The 16,639-nt window shown below is 61.2% G+C and overlaps 1 protein-coding gene across 1 annotated transcript; it reads right to left on the bottom strand.

Moving 5' to 3' along the window:
- Positions 1-5,479: 5,479 nt before the first annotated feature.
- DUSP7 (dual specificity phosphatase 7) lies at positions 5,480-13,406 on the bottom strand. Its single transcript, XM_005911657.2, has 3 exons — positions 12,021-13,406; positions 10,125-10,559; positions 5,480-7,472 (listed from the first exon to the last, which is right to left on the bottom strand). Exons 1-3 carry the CDS (start codon positions 12,535-12,537, stop codon positions 7,165-7,167), a joined length of 1,260 nt encoding a protein of 419 aa, XP_005911719.2. The 5' UTR covers positions 12,538-13,406; the 3' UTR covers positions 5,480-7,164.
- Between the last annotated feature and the right edge of the window lie 3,233 nt (positions 13,407-16,639).

Raw genomic sequence — 16,639 nt, 5'->3', positions numbered from 1 at the left:
AAGAGACGTAGGAAGCGGAGCAAAGGGATAGAGTGCGGGGAGCAGGCTGAGCTCAAGGCCCTTCCTGATGGCCCCAGAAGACACTCAGGCTCCACGATCGAAGCTTCCCCAGACACAGGCTGGGACTAGGAGGAGCAGGCCGTGGAGCTGTGAGCAGAGGCCAGGGCTCCCCCGGGGCCGCGCGCTTGGCAGCTCTCTGTGAGTTTTTCTGGACCTTGGGTCAGGGACACTGCAGGGAGTCCTCTGGGCAGGTAGACAGAAGGGGCAAACGTCCTCAAGGGGCTGCAGCAAAGGGCTCTCCTGGGCAGAGAGAGGCACCCCCACCCCAGCCAAAGCCTCTTGGCCCGGGACCGTGGCCTTCTCCCCAGGCTGGGCACTGACTCCTAGGCGACTCCTGATGCCTGGCTGTCCAGGGCTTGGGACAGAACTGAGGGTCTGGGAGTGGGTCCCCTGGGTCACTTTTCTCATCAGGGAACCCGAGGACCTGGAATGGGGAGGAGGCTTGTCCAGGATCACACAGGAGTCAATAGTGGCCAGCCCCGGGCGGTGCCCCCCATCAGGGGGCGGCCCCAGTTAAATCAGCATCACCCTCTGCTCGTGTTCCCAGGGCCTGAGAGGAAGACCCTTCATCCTGCCATCTCCTCTTAGAACTACAGTTCTCAAGCCCACTGTACAGGTGAGAAAACTGAGGCTCTGGGAGGGGCCTCCAGTCTGTGCTGTCCAATACAAGGGAGGACGCTGGTGGTCTCAGCGTGCGGGGCACAGTGAAGGGTGGGGGCAGGGGAGCAGGGACTCCAGTGGCCAGAACCAAGCCCAGGTCCGCTTGCTGTGCGCAGTGAAGCCCATCTGCTGACCCTGGGTTGTGATGAAGGACAGGCAGTGTTTATTGCAGGCGCCAATACAAGGGAAGGGGTGGCTGGCACTCAAGACCCTTCCCCTCCCCGCAGGGTTTCAGTGAGGCATTTTGAAAGGCCAGGTGAGGGAGGGGAGTCGGCAGGCTGTGTGATCAGCTTGTGCGTGATTCTCTGGTTGACGGTGAGGTCACGGGACAGTGTCAGAGGGGCTAACGTTACCCATCCTTAGGAGCCAGTAGGTCTAGGGGCTGCTGTTCTCACGGTCACCAGGTCGTTAACATCTTCCATTTGGTGGGTGGTTTTCACATCTGTGAAACAACTCAGGAAATGTGCATCTGACAGTATTATCTGGGTGCTTCACAGAGGAGCTACAGCAGAGGATATGCTGGGGGCAGGGGGTGGGTCTGTCCTGGAAAGGCCCACAGGGTCCTGCTAAGTCACACACGTCTGCTGGCCCTGAGTCGTCTCCCCGCCCCCCCCAGGCCACAGTGGTCCAGCCCCAGCGTGCACCCTGACCATCCTAGCCTCCTCAGGGTCCCCTGTCCTGAACACCTGCCCCTTAGCCTGTTCTCCACTCAGAAACTAGAGGCTCTTTCTTTAAAAAAAAAAAAAAAATTTAACAATGGTTTTTAATTGAAGTATGGTTGATTTACAATGCTGTGTTAAATTCTGTTGTATCACCAAAGTGATTCAGCTCTATATGTACACACACACACACACACACACGCATTCCTTTTAAAATACGCTTTTCCACTGCAGTTTATCTTAGGATGCTGATTACGGCTCCCTGTGCTCTCCAGTAGGACCTTGTTGTTTGTCCCTCTGTGTACAAACGCGTACATCACTACCCCCGGCTTCCCGCTGCATTCCTCCCCTTCCCCCTTGGCAGCCGCCACCCGGCTGTTCTCTGCGTCCATTTCATCATAGATAGGTTCACGTGGGTTGTGTTTTAGACTCCACGTGTAGTGGTGTGGTAGAGCATTTGTCTTTTTCTGACTCCCTTCACTCAGCGTGCTATCCTCTGGGTTTGTCTGTGTGCCTGCGCGCGGCATGATATCCTTCTTTTTCATGGCCGCGTGGTGTTCTGTGGTGTGTGTGCCCCTCGTCGTCTTCACCCGTCCATCTGTCAGTGGACATAGCGGTCGTTTCCGTGTCTTGACTAGTGCATAGTGCTGCTGTGAACATAGGCGTGTGTGTATCTGTTTGAATTATACTTTTGCCCAGGTGTGTGCCCAGGAGTGGGACTGTTGGATCCTACGGTAATTCTCTCTCTGTTTTCTGAGGAACTTCCATACTGTTTTCCACAGTAGTTGGACCAACTTACATTCTAGGGGGTCTTTCTAGGGACAACCAGATCTTGCCAGCCCTGGGCTTAAAGCTCTTTAGGGGCTCCCCTGTCCTCTGGACCACATCCTTCCACTCCCCTCCTGGCCCATCCAGCCCTGGAGAAGGGGCTGTGACTCCTCTTTGGCCTGCAGCAGGGGCGGAAGGGCCCTGGGACTGGAGAAGGAGGTGTGGGTGTGGAGCCGGTGGATGGGGTTCCTCCAGATGCACAGAAGCCATGGGGGTAGGTGACGGAGCAGCCCCGGGAAGGGGACTGCCTGCCTGAGCAAAGTGGATCTGGCAGGGGCTGGCATCCCCTGTCGCCCATCAGGGCTCATCTGGCCCATAGCCAGAGATGGTGGGGCTGAGGCCTCATCTTACCCCTGGGGAGTCGCTAATGATGGTCTGTAATGGCCTTGCCTGGGAAGGGATGACCTCACCGGCCACACCCTGATGAGAGGAGGCTGGAGTCAGAGGCAGGCGGCTCCTTCATCACCCTGAGACCTGCTCGGGCTTGTCTTGTCTGAGAAATGAGGGGGCCGTGTGTGCGCACGTGCTCGTGGATCTGGTCCTCCCCAGGGCCAGAGGGAGAAGGCTCCCAGCCCCTGGGTGAGAAGACGGGGGAGCAGGGTGGGCAGGCCTTGCTTCTGCTCAGCGTCTCTGGCTTCTGGTAAGGACTCAGCTGTGGGTCCCTGTGTTCCCGGCCACATCGGCGCTGATGCGGAGGGCCTGCCCGCTGCAGACACAGCATCCGGGGGCCAGCCTGCGTGTGCCGGGCGGTGGCGGCAGGTTCCAGCACAGTCTTGCCGCCTGCCCCCGCCCTGCCCCATTCACTGGGGATGACTGTGTTTGCACTCTGGGGAGCGGCCCTGAGGGAAGGGGAGTGGCCCCTCTCCTGAGGGCTGCCTCCCTCTGCCCCAGGCCCAGCGCAGGACCACCCGAGAGAGAGTTCATCCCTTTTGTGGTCTCCTTGTCACACCCACTTCAAGGTGACTCCTCCACAGGTTACAAGTTCTTTCTTGTGTCCAGCCTTAGTCACTCCTGCTGTTGCACCTGATTCATATATCGTAGGACAGTCGAGGCCCCATTATCCTGCCACCCAGCCTGACGTCACTGAGCTTCCCTCAGGCATGTTCCCACTCCTGGACACATGTGCCCGGTTGGCGCAGGAAATGGCTGCTGGATGAATGTGCAAGTGAGGGAGTGAGTGGCTCAGATCCTCCTGCTGAACGCTAAGTGGATGAGGGGGTCCTCGGGGGCCCGGGCTGAGATGGGGACAGGAACGGGAACCCAAAGGGAGGCCAAAAAAAAGAGGGGCAGGAGGAGAGAGATGGACTGTGGGCACAGAGAGGGGGCCGGGCGTCCCTGAGCCCCGCTGGCGGCCGGACCTCAGCCAGAGACGCCTGCGATGGACGGGGCCCACGGGGCGTCGGGGACAGCACGGCCAAAACAGACTGGAATCGCAAGCGCTGAGTGAGGGACCATGACGCACAACCTGGGACCCAGCGTGGGGACAGGGTGTGGCCTAGGCCAAGGTCAGAGCAAGGACCCAGGGCCCCAGCTGTGCCCTGTCCCTCCGTCTCCATCTCAGCCAGGCAGGCAGTGAGGTGGGGATTGCTGCGGATGAGGACAGAGGGTCAGAGAGGCCCCCAGGCCTAGGGTTGCGTAGGAGGCATTGCCCCTAAGCCCTTGGCTGGAGGACTGGCTCCGGAGGAGACTGCCGCTCCCCCCCACCGCCCCCCCAGCCCTGTGCTTGGGCACGCCGGCACTGCCAGGCACTTACTCGGGCTGTTGAGGGCCCAGCCCCCAGCCCAGCACCCGCGGGCTTCCCCAGCCCAGGCGGAGGGCAGCGAGAGGGAACAAAGGTCCAGTCTCTGCCTGCTCAGGCCCCCACCCCCGTGCCTGCCCCTGGCACAGAAGGACCCAGGCCCAAGGGAGCCCACGAGCAAAAGCAGCCCCCACCCCTTTGCCGACACTTTGAGAACTGCCTCCTCCCACTCCTCAGACCTGGTGTTCCCCAGTTCTAAAGATGGGAAGGCTGGGGACTTCCCCCTGGTGGTCTGGTGGCTGAGACCTCATGCTCCCAGTGCAGGGGCCCCAGGTTTCCTCCCTTCAGGGAACTAGATCTCCAGTCCCGAAACCAAGACCCAGCGCAGCCAAAGAAAGGAAGATGAGAAGGCTGACAGCCACGCAGCTGGGGCTCGAACCACGCAGCCTTCACCATAGGCGAGTGAGGCCAAGACTGGACTGTTGGATGTAACTCATGGCGAGATGGGGCGGGACACAGGAGGGAGCCTGGATGGCCCCAAGGTGGGGGGTCCTAAGGAAGCAGCTGAATCAGTCACTCTTCCCGCTGTGCCCACCTACCTGCCACCTGGAGCCAGTCCAGTGCTGGTCACAGCAGAAGGGATAATGCCGGGCGGGGGCAGGGGGGGCGGGGCGGGGGAGGGGCAGCAGAGATGGGGAGATGGGAGTCAGCAACCCAGACCCCCAGGTTCCCGACTGGGGCCAACTCGGTCAGAGGTGAAGCCCCTGCAGCGGGGCTCCCAGTTCCCTGTCTCTGATGTGGGGCTGTGGGCCCACTAGGGGCCTCCGTCCCCAGGCCATGGCCTTCCAATCCCTCCAGGCCCCTTCCGTGTCCCCTGCTTCCCCCAGGGTTGAGTCTGAAGCCTCCAGAGGGGCCCGTCTAGAGGGCTGCTGCTCAGCTGCCCTGGGGAAGCCAGCCATGGACCAGGCCCCCCTGGAGGCCCAGGTCAAGACCAGGAAATGAAGGCTCATCATGCCTGAACGGGAACACACCAGGCATCGGGGTGTGTTGGCCCCACTGTACAGAAATGGATGCTGTGGCTCAGGGGGGCCGAGGGACCTGGCTCCCGTGGAGCTGGCCCACTCACTGACCAGCATCAGGTCCTGCAGGCATCCTAGGGATGGTGTGGGGGAGAGTGAGGTTGACAGATGCACAGCCCATGTCCCATCCCCGAGAGCAGCAAGAGGAAGGGCCAGGGCTGCGGGGGCCAGTCAGGACCTGGGGCGGCTGGGCGGTCTGGGCAGCCTCCGGGCGGGCAGTGCTGGGTGTGTCTGGGCAAGCAGGGCTCTGCTGTGTGACCTTGGCGCACGGAACGTCTCCACGCCTCGCTCTCCTGTCACCCAGGGGGCCAAAGCCCCAGTGTCCCTGCCGACCCACACCCCAGCTGCTCCTCCCAGCTTTGGGCGCCTCTGACCAGTCCCAGTAAGTGCCCAGCAGGCCCCCGGATATGGCCATAGTGCTTCTCCTCATTGCCCTGGCCCTTATCAGACACCACTCATTTTAAAGAAAAAATAATATTTATTTGCAATATAAACAAAGTCCCGTTCGGGAATATATATATATATATGTGTGTGTGTGTGTGTGTGTGTGTATGTAGGGTCACAAATTTTCCTTCATAAGATCATAAAGCAAAACTGGCCACCCTTGTTGGCATACCCTCATGTACACAAATCTGATGCGTTTTTCTGGGTTTTTCTTTTCAAAGGTAAAAAAGAGAGAAAGAGAACCATGTACACAACATGGAAGCTTCTTGTCAATTTCTCAACTGTGGCAAGATTTTCACCTGCTGCCTTGAAGAATCCCTGAAAACCAGCCCTGTGAGGTAAGATGCATTGGGGCAGGGTTTCCGTGGCCTCGCTCACACGCCGAGTGCTGGCTCGCTCAGGGACCCCGGCCCTCCTTAGGACCCATGCAGCTCCACCACCCGGGAAAATGGAGCTTGGAGAAGGAACGGAACCAGAGGATACCGGACCCGTGGCTCTGCTCTGTGGACAGCAGGCTTGGGTGGCGGGATGGACAGGCCTCACACCCCTTTCCCTGTCCGCCCTTGCTGCCCCATCCCCCACCCCCCGGGGCTGAAATGGATGAGTTTCTTAACCCAAGGCATGGGCAAGGTGCGCACAGGGCCGGCTTCCACGGGTTGAGGGGCTGGGAGTGGCAGCTGGAACCCAAGCAACAGCCAGGGTGGAGGAGGAGACCTGGGAGGCAGGGCTGCGCCCTCCACCTAAACTTCCCCAGCCACTGGGCCTGCTCCCTCAGCCAGAGAGAGAGAGAGAGAGAGACAGAAGTAGTGGATAAAAAGGGCCTGGGGCCCTCCTCAGGGCTGAGCCCAGAGGGTTAATGCTACTGCTTGGCAGTCCCCTGTGGCCTCCTCTTCTGCCTGGGGTGGTCTGCAGGGACTACCAGAGGACAAGTGGGTGGGCAGAGAAGGCAAAGGTCACCCGTCCAGCCCACCACTCACAGCGGGCATCACAGGCAAATGCAGCGCCAGGTGGGCTCGGCCGAGGCGGGAGATACGGGCAGGCCTGGGAGACCCCTGCTGGGAGCAGCGAACCACCCCTTTAAGGGCCGCTGCAGAAACGGAGGCTTCACACATGTGCAAAACGCATTTGGTCAAGATCAACATGGGGTTTGTCTTTTCCATTAAAACAGAAACAAAAACTCAAGAATTGCTTTTTGAAATAGGAAGAAAAACAAACTGATAACACCTCTCTCTCTCTCTCACTGGATCAAGAAAGGGATGAAATACTGGTTTATACAGTCCACTGTTGCATGTAGCCTGAAAATAACACTTTCCATTACAGAAAAGAGCAATCAAACAGAGCTTCAACACGCTCTCTGCTCCAGGAAGCTTGGGTTTACCTGCCAAAAGTAAAAAGTAAACTCAGGTCCGTGGATGTGTCTTTTAAAAAAACAGCCAAACTGGCTGAGCCATCAGCAGAAAGGAGTGTCCTGGGACAAGGAGAGGCCCCGAGGGACTCCCAAAGCCATGTGTCTGATCGCCTCGGGCCCCTCCGGAAAGTCCTGCCGGTGGAGGCCTGGCTGTGGGACACTGAGGGGAGCTCACCTCGGCACAGGTGATGTCTGGGTTCCTCGGGCCAGAGGCGGCAGGCCTGGGCCCTGCCGGCGGGCCCTGTGGGGGCCCGGGAGGGGCTGGCCCATCGCCCCGTGCCCCCGGCCTCACGTGGACTCGAGCGTGTTGAGTGGGAACAGGTTGTGGTTGGTAGGTGTGGAGAAATAGAGCTGCTCACTGGGGGTGTGGTTGTCACACGGGCTGCTCAGCCCCAGCGTCCGCTCGAAGTCCAGCAGCTGCCCCATAAAGTTGAAGTTGGGTGAGATGTTGGACTTTTTCCTCTTGACAAAGTCGTAGGCATCGTTGAGCGACAGGTTCATCTTCTGCATCAGGTAGGCCACTGTGACGGTCACCGAGCGGCTGATGCCCGCCAGGCAATGCACCAGGACCCCGCACTTCTTGGAGCGGGCCTCGTCTGCAATACACGGGCATGGGTCAGGCTGGTGCCTCCTCCAGGGAGCTCCCGCGGGTCGGGCACAGAGAGGGGCATGGCAAGGGACTGGTGCCACCAGACTCTCAAGGGACTTGGTGAAGTCCCAGGCGGGTGGGACAGCAACTTGGGGTCAAGGTGAAGAGCGTGAGCATGGAGGGGCTCTGCCACAGTCCAGCTGACGTGCCTGCACCTCGGTTTCTGCTCTGTCGGACAGACCTGTTTACTCGCAGGGCCAGTAGAGAGACCTGAGCCAAGGGAGGGCTCCGTGAGCCCTGTGCCTGCTGCCAGTCCTCCTGCTGCTAGAACTGTGTGCTAGAGTCACCTGCGTCCTCTCGGGTCATCTGCAGCATGGCCACCAAGGTTATCTGATCAATGAGACAGGCAGACACACGCAGTGACAAGGCCACACGAGGGTTCCTGCTAACAGGCAGCACTCACCCCTGCTAGCCCACCTCCTGGGGCAGCTCCAGGGGTGCCCCGATAGCCTCCTTGGGCCATGGGCGTCATGGAGGCCCTTCCACATGGGACCAGCAGGCAACGCTCAGCTCTGGACTGGGCCCAGCCAGTCCCTGGGGGCCTGAGTCCTGCTCCTGAATAGATGGGGGACCAGGGCCAAGCCTAGTTTCACCAGTGGAGCTTAAGTGGGGCCCACTTCCTAGACTGTTCCCCGGCCTGTGTGCCAGTGACACCTCCCAGCACAGCCACTCAAGTTCCGTCAGCTCTCCCCGCACCCTCCTCAGTGTGGCGCCAGGCTCCTGACATGCATTCGGAGCTCACATGCTGGCTGAGCCACTGACCAACTCAGTCCTATGCTCCCCCCCCAAGACCCGAGGGCGGCTGCACCGCTGTGCCATGGCTGTGCTGGGGACAGAGATGAACGAGAGGCAGCCCTGGGGCCCACGTGGTTCCCGCCTGAGCCCCGGGAGCCGGGCCCACTCCTGCAGGAGGTGCGGAGGTTCACAGACCGCTCCTCGGGGGCGCGCTGTCTCGGGCCTGGCAGGACTTCCCTTTTCCCAATCCCACGTGAGGATTCCCAGGGCTGAACATGCAGTAGGTGGTTCATCCAGACTCGGGGACCGACTGGGGCAAGACCAGCAGGGGGAAGAGACAGATGCCACAAATTCACGTGGAACACGTTGTCGGATCTTGAAATTTGGGGCAGGATAAGGGGGGTGGTGGAGAAAAGCCCCATCAGGATAATGGGGAAGCCTGGTCCCCAAACCCAAACCCAGGTGATCCCAAGTACAACCACTTCCTGCTGGCTTTATTTTTAGCTCTTTAAGGGGTGTGGCTGGGTCTTGGGGAGGCTGGTGCTTCATCCCCTCTCCGCCCCCACCCCCCCTACCCCCAAGTCCTGTGGGATCTTTGAGCCTCACTTCCTTCTCTTGTCACACAGGGATGAGTGACATATAGAGGTTCCCCCCACCTCTATACCCTGTTCTGTCCCCTTCCCCTGATGTAAAGGGGCCTTCAAGAGGGATAAAAGCACCTACAAATCAGGCTCAGCCCTGGAAAGTCGTGGGGGACCCCCTTCACCCCACACCTAGCTGCGGAGACCACGAGTGCTGAGGTGGCACCCATACCCTCTTGGGCACGTCCTCGGGGCAGAGCCGGGAAGCTCCGGATAGCCCCTGACACAAGCCCTCCCCCGCCCCAGCTTCCTTCCTTCCTCCCAGCCAGGCACCTAGTTTTGGTTCCCAGTAAGCGGATGAGGCGGGGAAGCCTCCCACTTCCTGTTATTAAAAGCTAGCCCGGCCCAGCTGACACCAAAACGCCCTCCACTGGACACAGCCGCCAGGGGGAAAACGCTGCCCGGAGGCTGGGCAGAACACTGGTCACCAGCCTCAGAGAGCCCAGGGCTTACATTCACCCCCTCATCCCGTATCCCTTTCCTGAATCCTGGGGATGGCCGAGCCAGGGACGGTGACCTGCCAACTGATAGCTTCCAGCTGGCCGAGGAGGAAGCGGGCAGGGAGGTCAGAGATAAGGAGCCGAAGTCAGCCGAGGCTGCGGATGCAGGGGCTCAGAGGGCGCCGAGCCAGATGGCAGACACACTGATCTGGGGGAGGCCTTCCTCTGCCTCCCCTCACCGCCTGGACACCAAGCCAGCCCCACAGGCTGCCGGGAACATCTGAAGCCACCCTGAGGCTCTTTGGGTCAGCACGTCCCAAGAGCTGCCAGGTTGGGGTAGGCCTCTGGCTCCAGACTACCCTTCAGCCCCCTCAGGTACACAGTAGAGCCCAAAGAGGCACCGTGACAGCCCGTCCTCAAGAAACATGTGCTGAGGTGTGACGCAAGGCAAGTGAGACCCGTGGGAGGTCTGAGAGCTGGGACGTTTGAGTGTGCTGAGCTCCAAACAGCACAGCCAGAAAACCCAAGGTGTCTGGACAGCAGAGTCCAAGCTGCTCCAGCAGCTGTGGAGAGCCCGCAGGTCGGGGGCCTGCTCCAGCCCCGAGGGCCTCAGTGACTCACAGTGGGCCCCGGTACACCCATTGGCACAGGCTGGCACACGCAGGGCTGCACACAAGCCTCGACAGGCGCAGAGGTACCCAAGCCAGGCATGGGCGACACCCAGAGCCCCACACATCTCGACACGCAGGCCTGCCCCCCCTGCCTGAGCGCAGGAGCTCTTACCAATGAAGCTGATGGCCTCGGGGAAGAACTGGGAGAGGTTCTGGCTCCAGTGGTCAGAGATGGGGATCTGTTTGTAGGTGAACTCGCCCCCGTGCTCAAAGGCGTTGGGCAGGTTGGGCGTGACGTTGAGGATATACTTGATGCCGTACTTGCCGAGCACATCCAGGTTGGTGGAGTCCTTGGCGCAGCCGAGGTAGAGGTAGGGCAAGATCTGAACAGGGAAGGCTGGCTGGCTGGACGGCACCGGGCTGCCGTCTGACTCGGTGGCACTGCTGGGCAGCTCTCGGTCTGACTCCCCGTCCGAGCAGTCAGAGCTGATGCGCAGACCCCCCAAGCCCAGCACCGAGGTGGGTGGTGAGCCGCTTGGCGAGGACGAGCTGTCCACGTTGGTCTCGCAGTGCTCCGAGTACTCTGTCTGGAACTTGTTGAAACCACCTGTGGCCCCGGGTGGGGGTAGGGGTGGACAGGGCCCGCGTGAGACCGACAGTGCCACTGGCCAGTGTCCCCAAACTGGGCTCCTCGCAGCAAGGACCACGCCACCACCAATGGACAGCACAGGCAGTGCTGAGTATTTACACACGGACCCTCTCTCTCCTGCTTGCTCCTCATCTGTCCTGTGGCCCACATTACAGATGGGGAAACTGAGACCCCAAGTGGTAAAGTAACATGCCTGAGCACCATACCCTAACCCATAGGGCTTCAGGGCCCCAGCCACACCACTGACTTTAGGGCACTTGAGGACAGAATCCAGCCCCTGCCTCTTCCACGGCTCCCCTGCATCAGGCACCCATGGGTGCTCGGTAATTGCTAAGCAGTAAAGGAAAGCAAACAACCCCATCTCAGGCCAATACCTCTGGGTTTGCAAACCCTCTTACAGAAGAGATCACAGGCCAGAGCTGCATCTGGGTCAGCTCGAGGCAGAGGGCCTGGGCCCTCGACTGGGAATCTGGTGCTTGCTCCCACTTCCCACCACTGCCAGGGAGGGTAGTGAAGGTATCGGCTGGTTCTGTCCCCCAGCAGGAGCAAGTTCATAAAAGGTGTCCTGGCTCCTTTTCCATAACCCACCTTAGAACCCAAGATACCCCCACCCTGGCCTTGGACCCACAGAAGGGGAGGCTGTTGGGGGCTTTACAGGGACAAGAAATGGGGAGCGCGCTGCAGCTAAGCATGGGCCCTGCGCCCGAGGGTGCCGCAGGCCTCCTCTCCCCTCCCGTCTGCCCGCCCCGCTGCCAGCAAGAGGCCATTTTGGAATGTTAATTGGAAACACCGGCTGCAGTCACTCGCCTCCCAGGGCTGCCTCCCCCTTCCACCACCTCTGGGGTGACTGGCTAAGGACTTGGGGGTCTCGGAAAACCAGAGCTGGGGCAAGGGACACTCCTTACAGTCCTGCCCCAAGCACTTCCAAGAGGTGGTGATTCCCCAGTGACAAGCCCCACACGGGGATGCCCAGAGTCCCCCAAACTCTCCCTCTGCCCTGGGAGGGGCGAGGGTGGTGATTAAAGGCTCCTGTCCTAACTCTGGCCTTCCAGGGACACCCATTCCAGGCTGGAGGAGCTGAACTGGTGCCCAGGAGGGGACCATCCCTCCTTTGCCGGGCTCCAGGGGAACCTGGGAGCTACCATGGCCCCAACAATGGGGAAAAAAGGAAAGCCCAAGTGGGGAAAAGTTTGTTCAGCCCACTCAGATCATGCCCGGAAAGGGATGTAGAGGGGGCCACTGTACCAGCCTACACCCGCACAGCTTGGGCCGGGAGCCCTGGAGGGGAGGATGCGAGCGGGGGAGACGTGGCGCCGGCTGGACAGGCCGGGCACGGGGAGTGAAAGCCGCCTCCGTCGGGGGCATCCGGGAGCCACGGGAGAGCCCCAATTCCAGACTGGGTCTCGCTGCCGCCCTTACCTTGGAGGTAGTAGGCCTGGCAGCCGTCGTCGCGCAGCTTTTGCAGGAGAAGGCCAAGCACCGAGGCGGGAGCGCCGGGCTCTGGCTGCCATTCGGCCGTGGCCTCGTCGTAGAGCAGCACGGTGGCCGCCTTGCAGCGCGTAGCGAAACGCTCCTTGTCGGCGTGGTTGGGGATGATGGAGCGGATGGGCAGGTTGCCTTTGCGGAGGCGGCGCAGCATGAGGCCCGGGATGGCCAGGTTGATGGCCGTCTCGATGTGTGACGACTCGAAGAGCTCGTGCGGCCGGCAGTCGAGCAGCAGCAAGGACGCGCCGCCGCGCGCCTCCAGCTCCTCCTGCAGCCACTCGGCGCTCTTGCAGGGCATGGCCCCTGCGCCCGCCGCCGCGTCTGCCCCGGTGCCGGCGCCAGATCCAGATCCCGCACCGGGCTCCGACCCCGCCCCGGTGTCCCCAGCCGCCGACGCCCCCGAGGCCGACATGTGCGCCCGCGCTGGGGGGCCGCGGAGCTGGTTTTTCATGGGGAGCGCGGGCGGCCCGGGGCCGGGGCCGGGCAGCCCTGCCCTGGGACGGCGCCCCGGCCGCGCGGGCCCCAGCCGCGTCTCCGGGCGCCCGCCTCCCGCCGAGCTGCTCGCCCGCCGCCCCGGCCTCCCGGCCTCCGTCCAGCCCGGCCCTCCGCGCGCTCCGCGGCCTGACAGCCCCAATTAAACAGCGTCTCAGGCGGCCGCGCGCCCAGGCGTCCTCGGGGGGGCGGGGCCGCGCCGCGGCTCCCGAGCTTAAAGGCGCCGCAGCTGTGGCGCCCCTCCCCACGGGGTCTGCGGGCACGCGAGCGGTCCCCTAAGCCCGGAGACCAGCCCCCTGGCCTTCGCTCGGCCTCAGCGCTGCCGCCCAGAACCCACTACAACTCTCCCAGGGGCCCGACCAAGACACTTCTGGGTCCCTATCCCGGAGCTCCCAGTTCTGTGCCTGTCCCAAGAGCTATCCTCGGGGGCGTCCCGCTCCAGGGATCCTCTCCCCTACATTCCCGCAGTCTCCCGGGGATGGAGCGGAGGAAAGGGGCGATCAAGCTGGGCCGAAGTCCTGTCGACTCCTCTAATTCATGAACAACTCCCAGCGAGTTCAGCAAACGCGAACTGAACACCTACTCCGTGCCATTCCCTGTGCGCCTAGGTGGTCACCGTTTCAGGCGGCTGCACAGTCCCAAAGAGGGTTCTGCGTTTGGAGACCAGAGGGGTCGTCTCACTCCAGCAGGCCCGAGAGGGAAAGCAGAACTAGGCAGCTGCGAAGGTAGGAAGGCCCAGGGCCGTGCCACCCCCCACGAGCTAGGTTGTAGAAATCCCCAAAAGGACCGGCCCTGGGAAGAGACAGCGGGACCTTTAAGAAAGCTTTACAAGCGGAGTGGTGACAGGCGCGGAGTGAAGCGCCACGTGACTTTTCCCCAGGACGGGATGGGAGGGAGGGGCCCCCTCTGTAATCTGCTCTCCTCCCACCTTTCCTAACTCACGAATCAACTTTAATGACAGGCGGGACGCACCACGCAGAGCGCCAATCGCTGCCGAAGGAGCGGGGCAGAGGGAAGGCGGGGCCCGCCAAAAGTTCCACCCAGCGCGGGCTGGGCGGAGCCTCAGCGGCACTGGCTGCGGGTAGCAGGCTGGCTGGCTCGGCGGAGGAGGTGAATGGAGCCGCAGGTAGCCCTGGAACAAAGCGGCTCCACTAGCGCGGCGCGCGTGCGCGGGGCCTGCCGCGCTTTCCCTACGGAGTCAGGGCTGTCTGCGCTGGGGACGGAGTCCCTGGCTGATCCTGCAGTCCGTCCGGTCCGTTCCCTACCCGGCAGAGTGCGCCCACCTCCTTGGGGCTTACGCCCTCCTACTCTGCCCGAGGCTGGGCGGCTCCCCGCCACCCTGCCTCTACATCCGGGGGGGAATTAGGGTCAGAGATGAATGGCGGTGGTGCCTGAGATTTGCCAGAGTGCGTGCCTCTGGAACCCGAAGGATTTGAGCTTTCAGACCAGGTAGAGGAGCGGCCCTGCGGCATTCCCCGCTACCCATCTCCCCACCTAACGCCCTTTTGTCCTCGCGGAGGAGTTTACCAGAAGGTTTCATCCCAACTGCAGGGCTGTGTCGCAGAGGAGCAGGGATCTCTTCCACGGTTACACTTCCGGAAAGACCAGAGTATTGCAGTCATAGATGGTCTTATCACCCGAGATGCTAGGCCCAGGGAGGTGATAGGAAAAGCAGGTCTCTGGCTTCCCACGCAGGCTTGTCCTAGGGTTGCTGGGCAGCACCTTCTTGCCTGGGGATCCGGAACGCGTGGAAAGGGCTCCCCGAGCCTGAGGGGCTCAGATGCTCACTCTGCTCTGCTACTTGCTGATAAGTTGTGGTTCTCACCTCTCTGGGCCTCAGGTCTCCCCATGTGGGAGGGTGCTGGGCCCGACAGCACCCAAACAGTCCATCCCAACTCTGTCAGCCGGAGAAGGCAGTAGTCCAGGTGCTGGTCGGCAGGGACAGCACTCAAACGAAGAGTCCTGGGATTGACTCCTCTGCACTTCCAATGAAGGGGCAACAGGTGCCACCCCTTTGTCAGGGAACTAAGATCCCACATGCTGGGCTGTGCAGCCAAGTAATAGACAAAAAAGAGAGGTCTGAGCAGACACACATGGGAGAGGACCTCCTCGCCAACGAGGCATTCCTCAGTGGGCTTGTTGGGGGCCTGTTGGAGTGTGGACTACAGCAGTGTTCTCATTAGTGGGGACCCAACGGAGAGGGGACTCTCTGTGCCCCTCCCAGGAGAGGGAAAGAGCCCCACCTTCCCATAATTCGCTTGTGATGGCTTCCTATTCTTCCCACTTCGGACTCCTCTCCGACAGCCACCCTGGAGGAGAGGCCTGTGAGGATGCGGGGAACTGGGAAGACTCCCTGGGGGTGGGGGCTTCTTCCTGTAGTACAGGACAAGGGACAGCATCTGGGGAGGGAGGGGGTGACAGTGGCAGAAAATCAGCCTGGCCACCTGACGTGCAGCACGGTCCCGGGCCTGGTCACCCTGGCTGGAGAAGAGCCCAAGGCCTTGGTTCCTGAGTGGAAGCCCTGCCTCCAGCCTTGAACAGCTGGACACAATGCATAAAGTGATCCCAGCAGGGCTGCCCCTGAGTGTTGGGGGAAGGGCCGTGGACAGACACAGAACCCTGTGATGTACATACACGGCTCAGAGCCTGACAGGAACTTGGTTAGGGTCCAAGAGCAGACTCCAGAGCTGCCCCTGCCCAGGGCCTTGCTCTGCAACTGTGAGCCTCTCAGGGATCCTGGAAGAGGGGACTGGGTGGCCTGGGATCAAAGGCATTCCTCCTCTTCAGGAATGTGGCTTTTCCCACCCTTCCAGGTTCAGATCCTTCCTCACCTGCAGCCCCTGGAAGAGATGCCCCACTCACTAGGGTCTCCTGGAAGGGCAGGGTGGGTCCCTGGCGGTAAGTGGGGAGCTGTGGGTGGGTGTGGAGTTGTCTGCGGAATGGACCCCTCTCCCACATGCCTCAGGCCTCTGCACACACTTTCCTCAGCCTGGACAGTTTTTGCACTCTTTGTCCATCTTCTAGAAGAATATCCCAGCTTCTAGATTCTCTAGGCCAGGTGATCCCAGGACCCTGCCCCCATCTTTGCTCTGGACTCTTATCACAGTCATAGTCACAGCCCACCCACCCCCCCTTTGTATGTCCAGTGGCCTGTCTCCCCTCCCCAAGTCACTCCTCCTGCCACCTCTGCCTCATCCCTTAGTTGCCAGGCCTGAACCCAATAGACACGTTTGGAGCCATCCGCCCTGTCTGCACACATTCAGCCCCAGAACCACATGGTGGAGGGGCCTTCCCAGGGGGCATGTGCACATGTGTGTTGGGTATTTCTGCACGAGAGTGCACTTCCACTTCTACCTACTTATGGGCAGTTGAGCTTGCAGGAGTTGGGGTACAGCAGGCTGGGTATCCTGCCTCCGTGACCTCCCCTGTGTGAGCAAGTGAATATTTCAAGTCCTGCTCATGGCCCAGCCAGGCCTTTCTCATGACCCCACCTGCCCTCTGTTCCAAGCTCTCTCAGGCCTGGGGTTCCCCTCAAGAAGGGGGGGTCCGCCGGGCTGGTCAGCCTGGGCAAGTGAACATTTCAAGCCCTGCTCACGGCTGGCTGCCCTGGGGCCGACATCCAGCAGCCCTGGTCCCAGCACAACGGCTGTACCGTTTGCCCTCACGCCAGTGCAGCGCTCACCTCCTTGGCCCTGCACCACCCCAGGTTCCCCTGTGCGGTGAGCAAAGCAGGGCTTGGCTGTCCATCTTACAGATGAGGAAACTAAGGCCTAGGAAGGGAATGCCTTACCTAAGGGTCTGGCTCCAACCCCAACCAGTTAACTCACCTACCAACAGCGCCTGCAATGAGTCACGGTGGCCAAGGTGATGGGAAGGAAACACAAACACAGGCGCGTGGGAAGGGCAGACACGCCTGCCTGGGGCTCCCACACAGGCCCCGTCGTCTTCCTGATCAGGGGCCTGCCTGATACTCTCAAGGCTTGTTTCCTTCTGGTCTCATAGCCAAGCTTTGCACCAGCCCTGTGAGGGCTGTCAACTCTTTTGACCAGTGGGGAAACTAA

The sequence above is a fragment of the Bos mutus genome, chromosome 22 (assembly GCF_027580195.1).
Source record: "Bos mutus isolate GX-2022 chromosome 22, NWIPB_WYAK_1.1, whole genome shotgun sequence".
NCBI classification, from domain to species: Eukaryota; Metazoa; Chordata; class Mammalia; order Artiodactyla; family Bovidae; genus Bos; species Bos mutus.
This window is presented reverse-complemented; position numbering and strand designations above follow the sequence as displayed.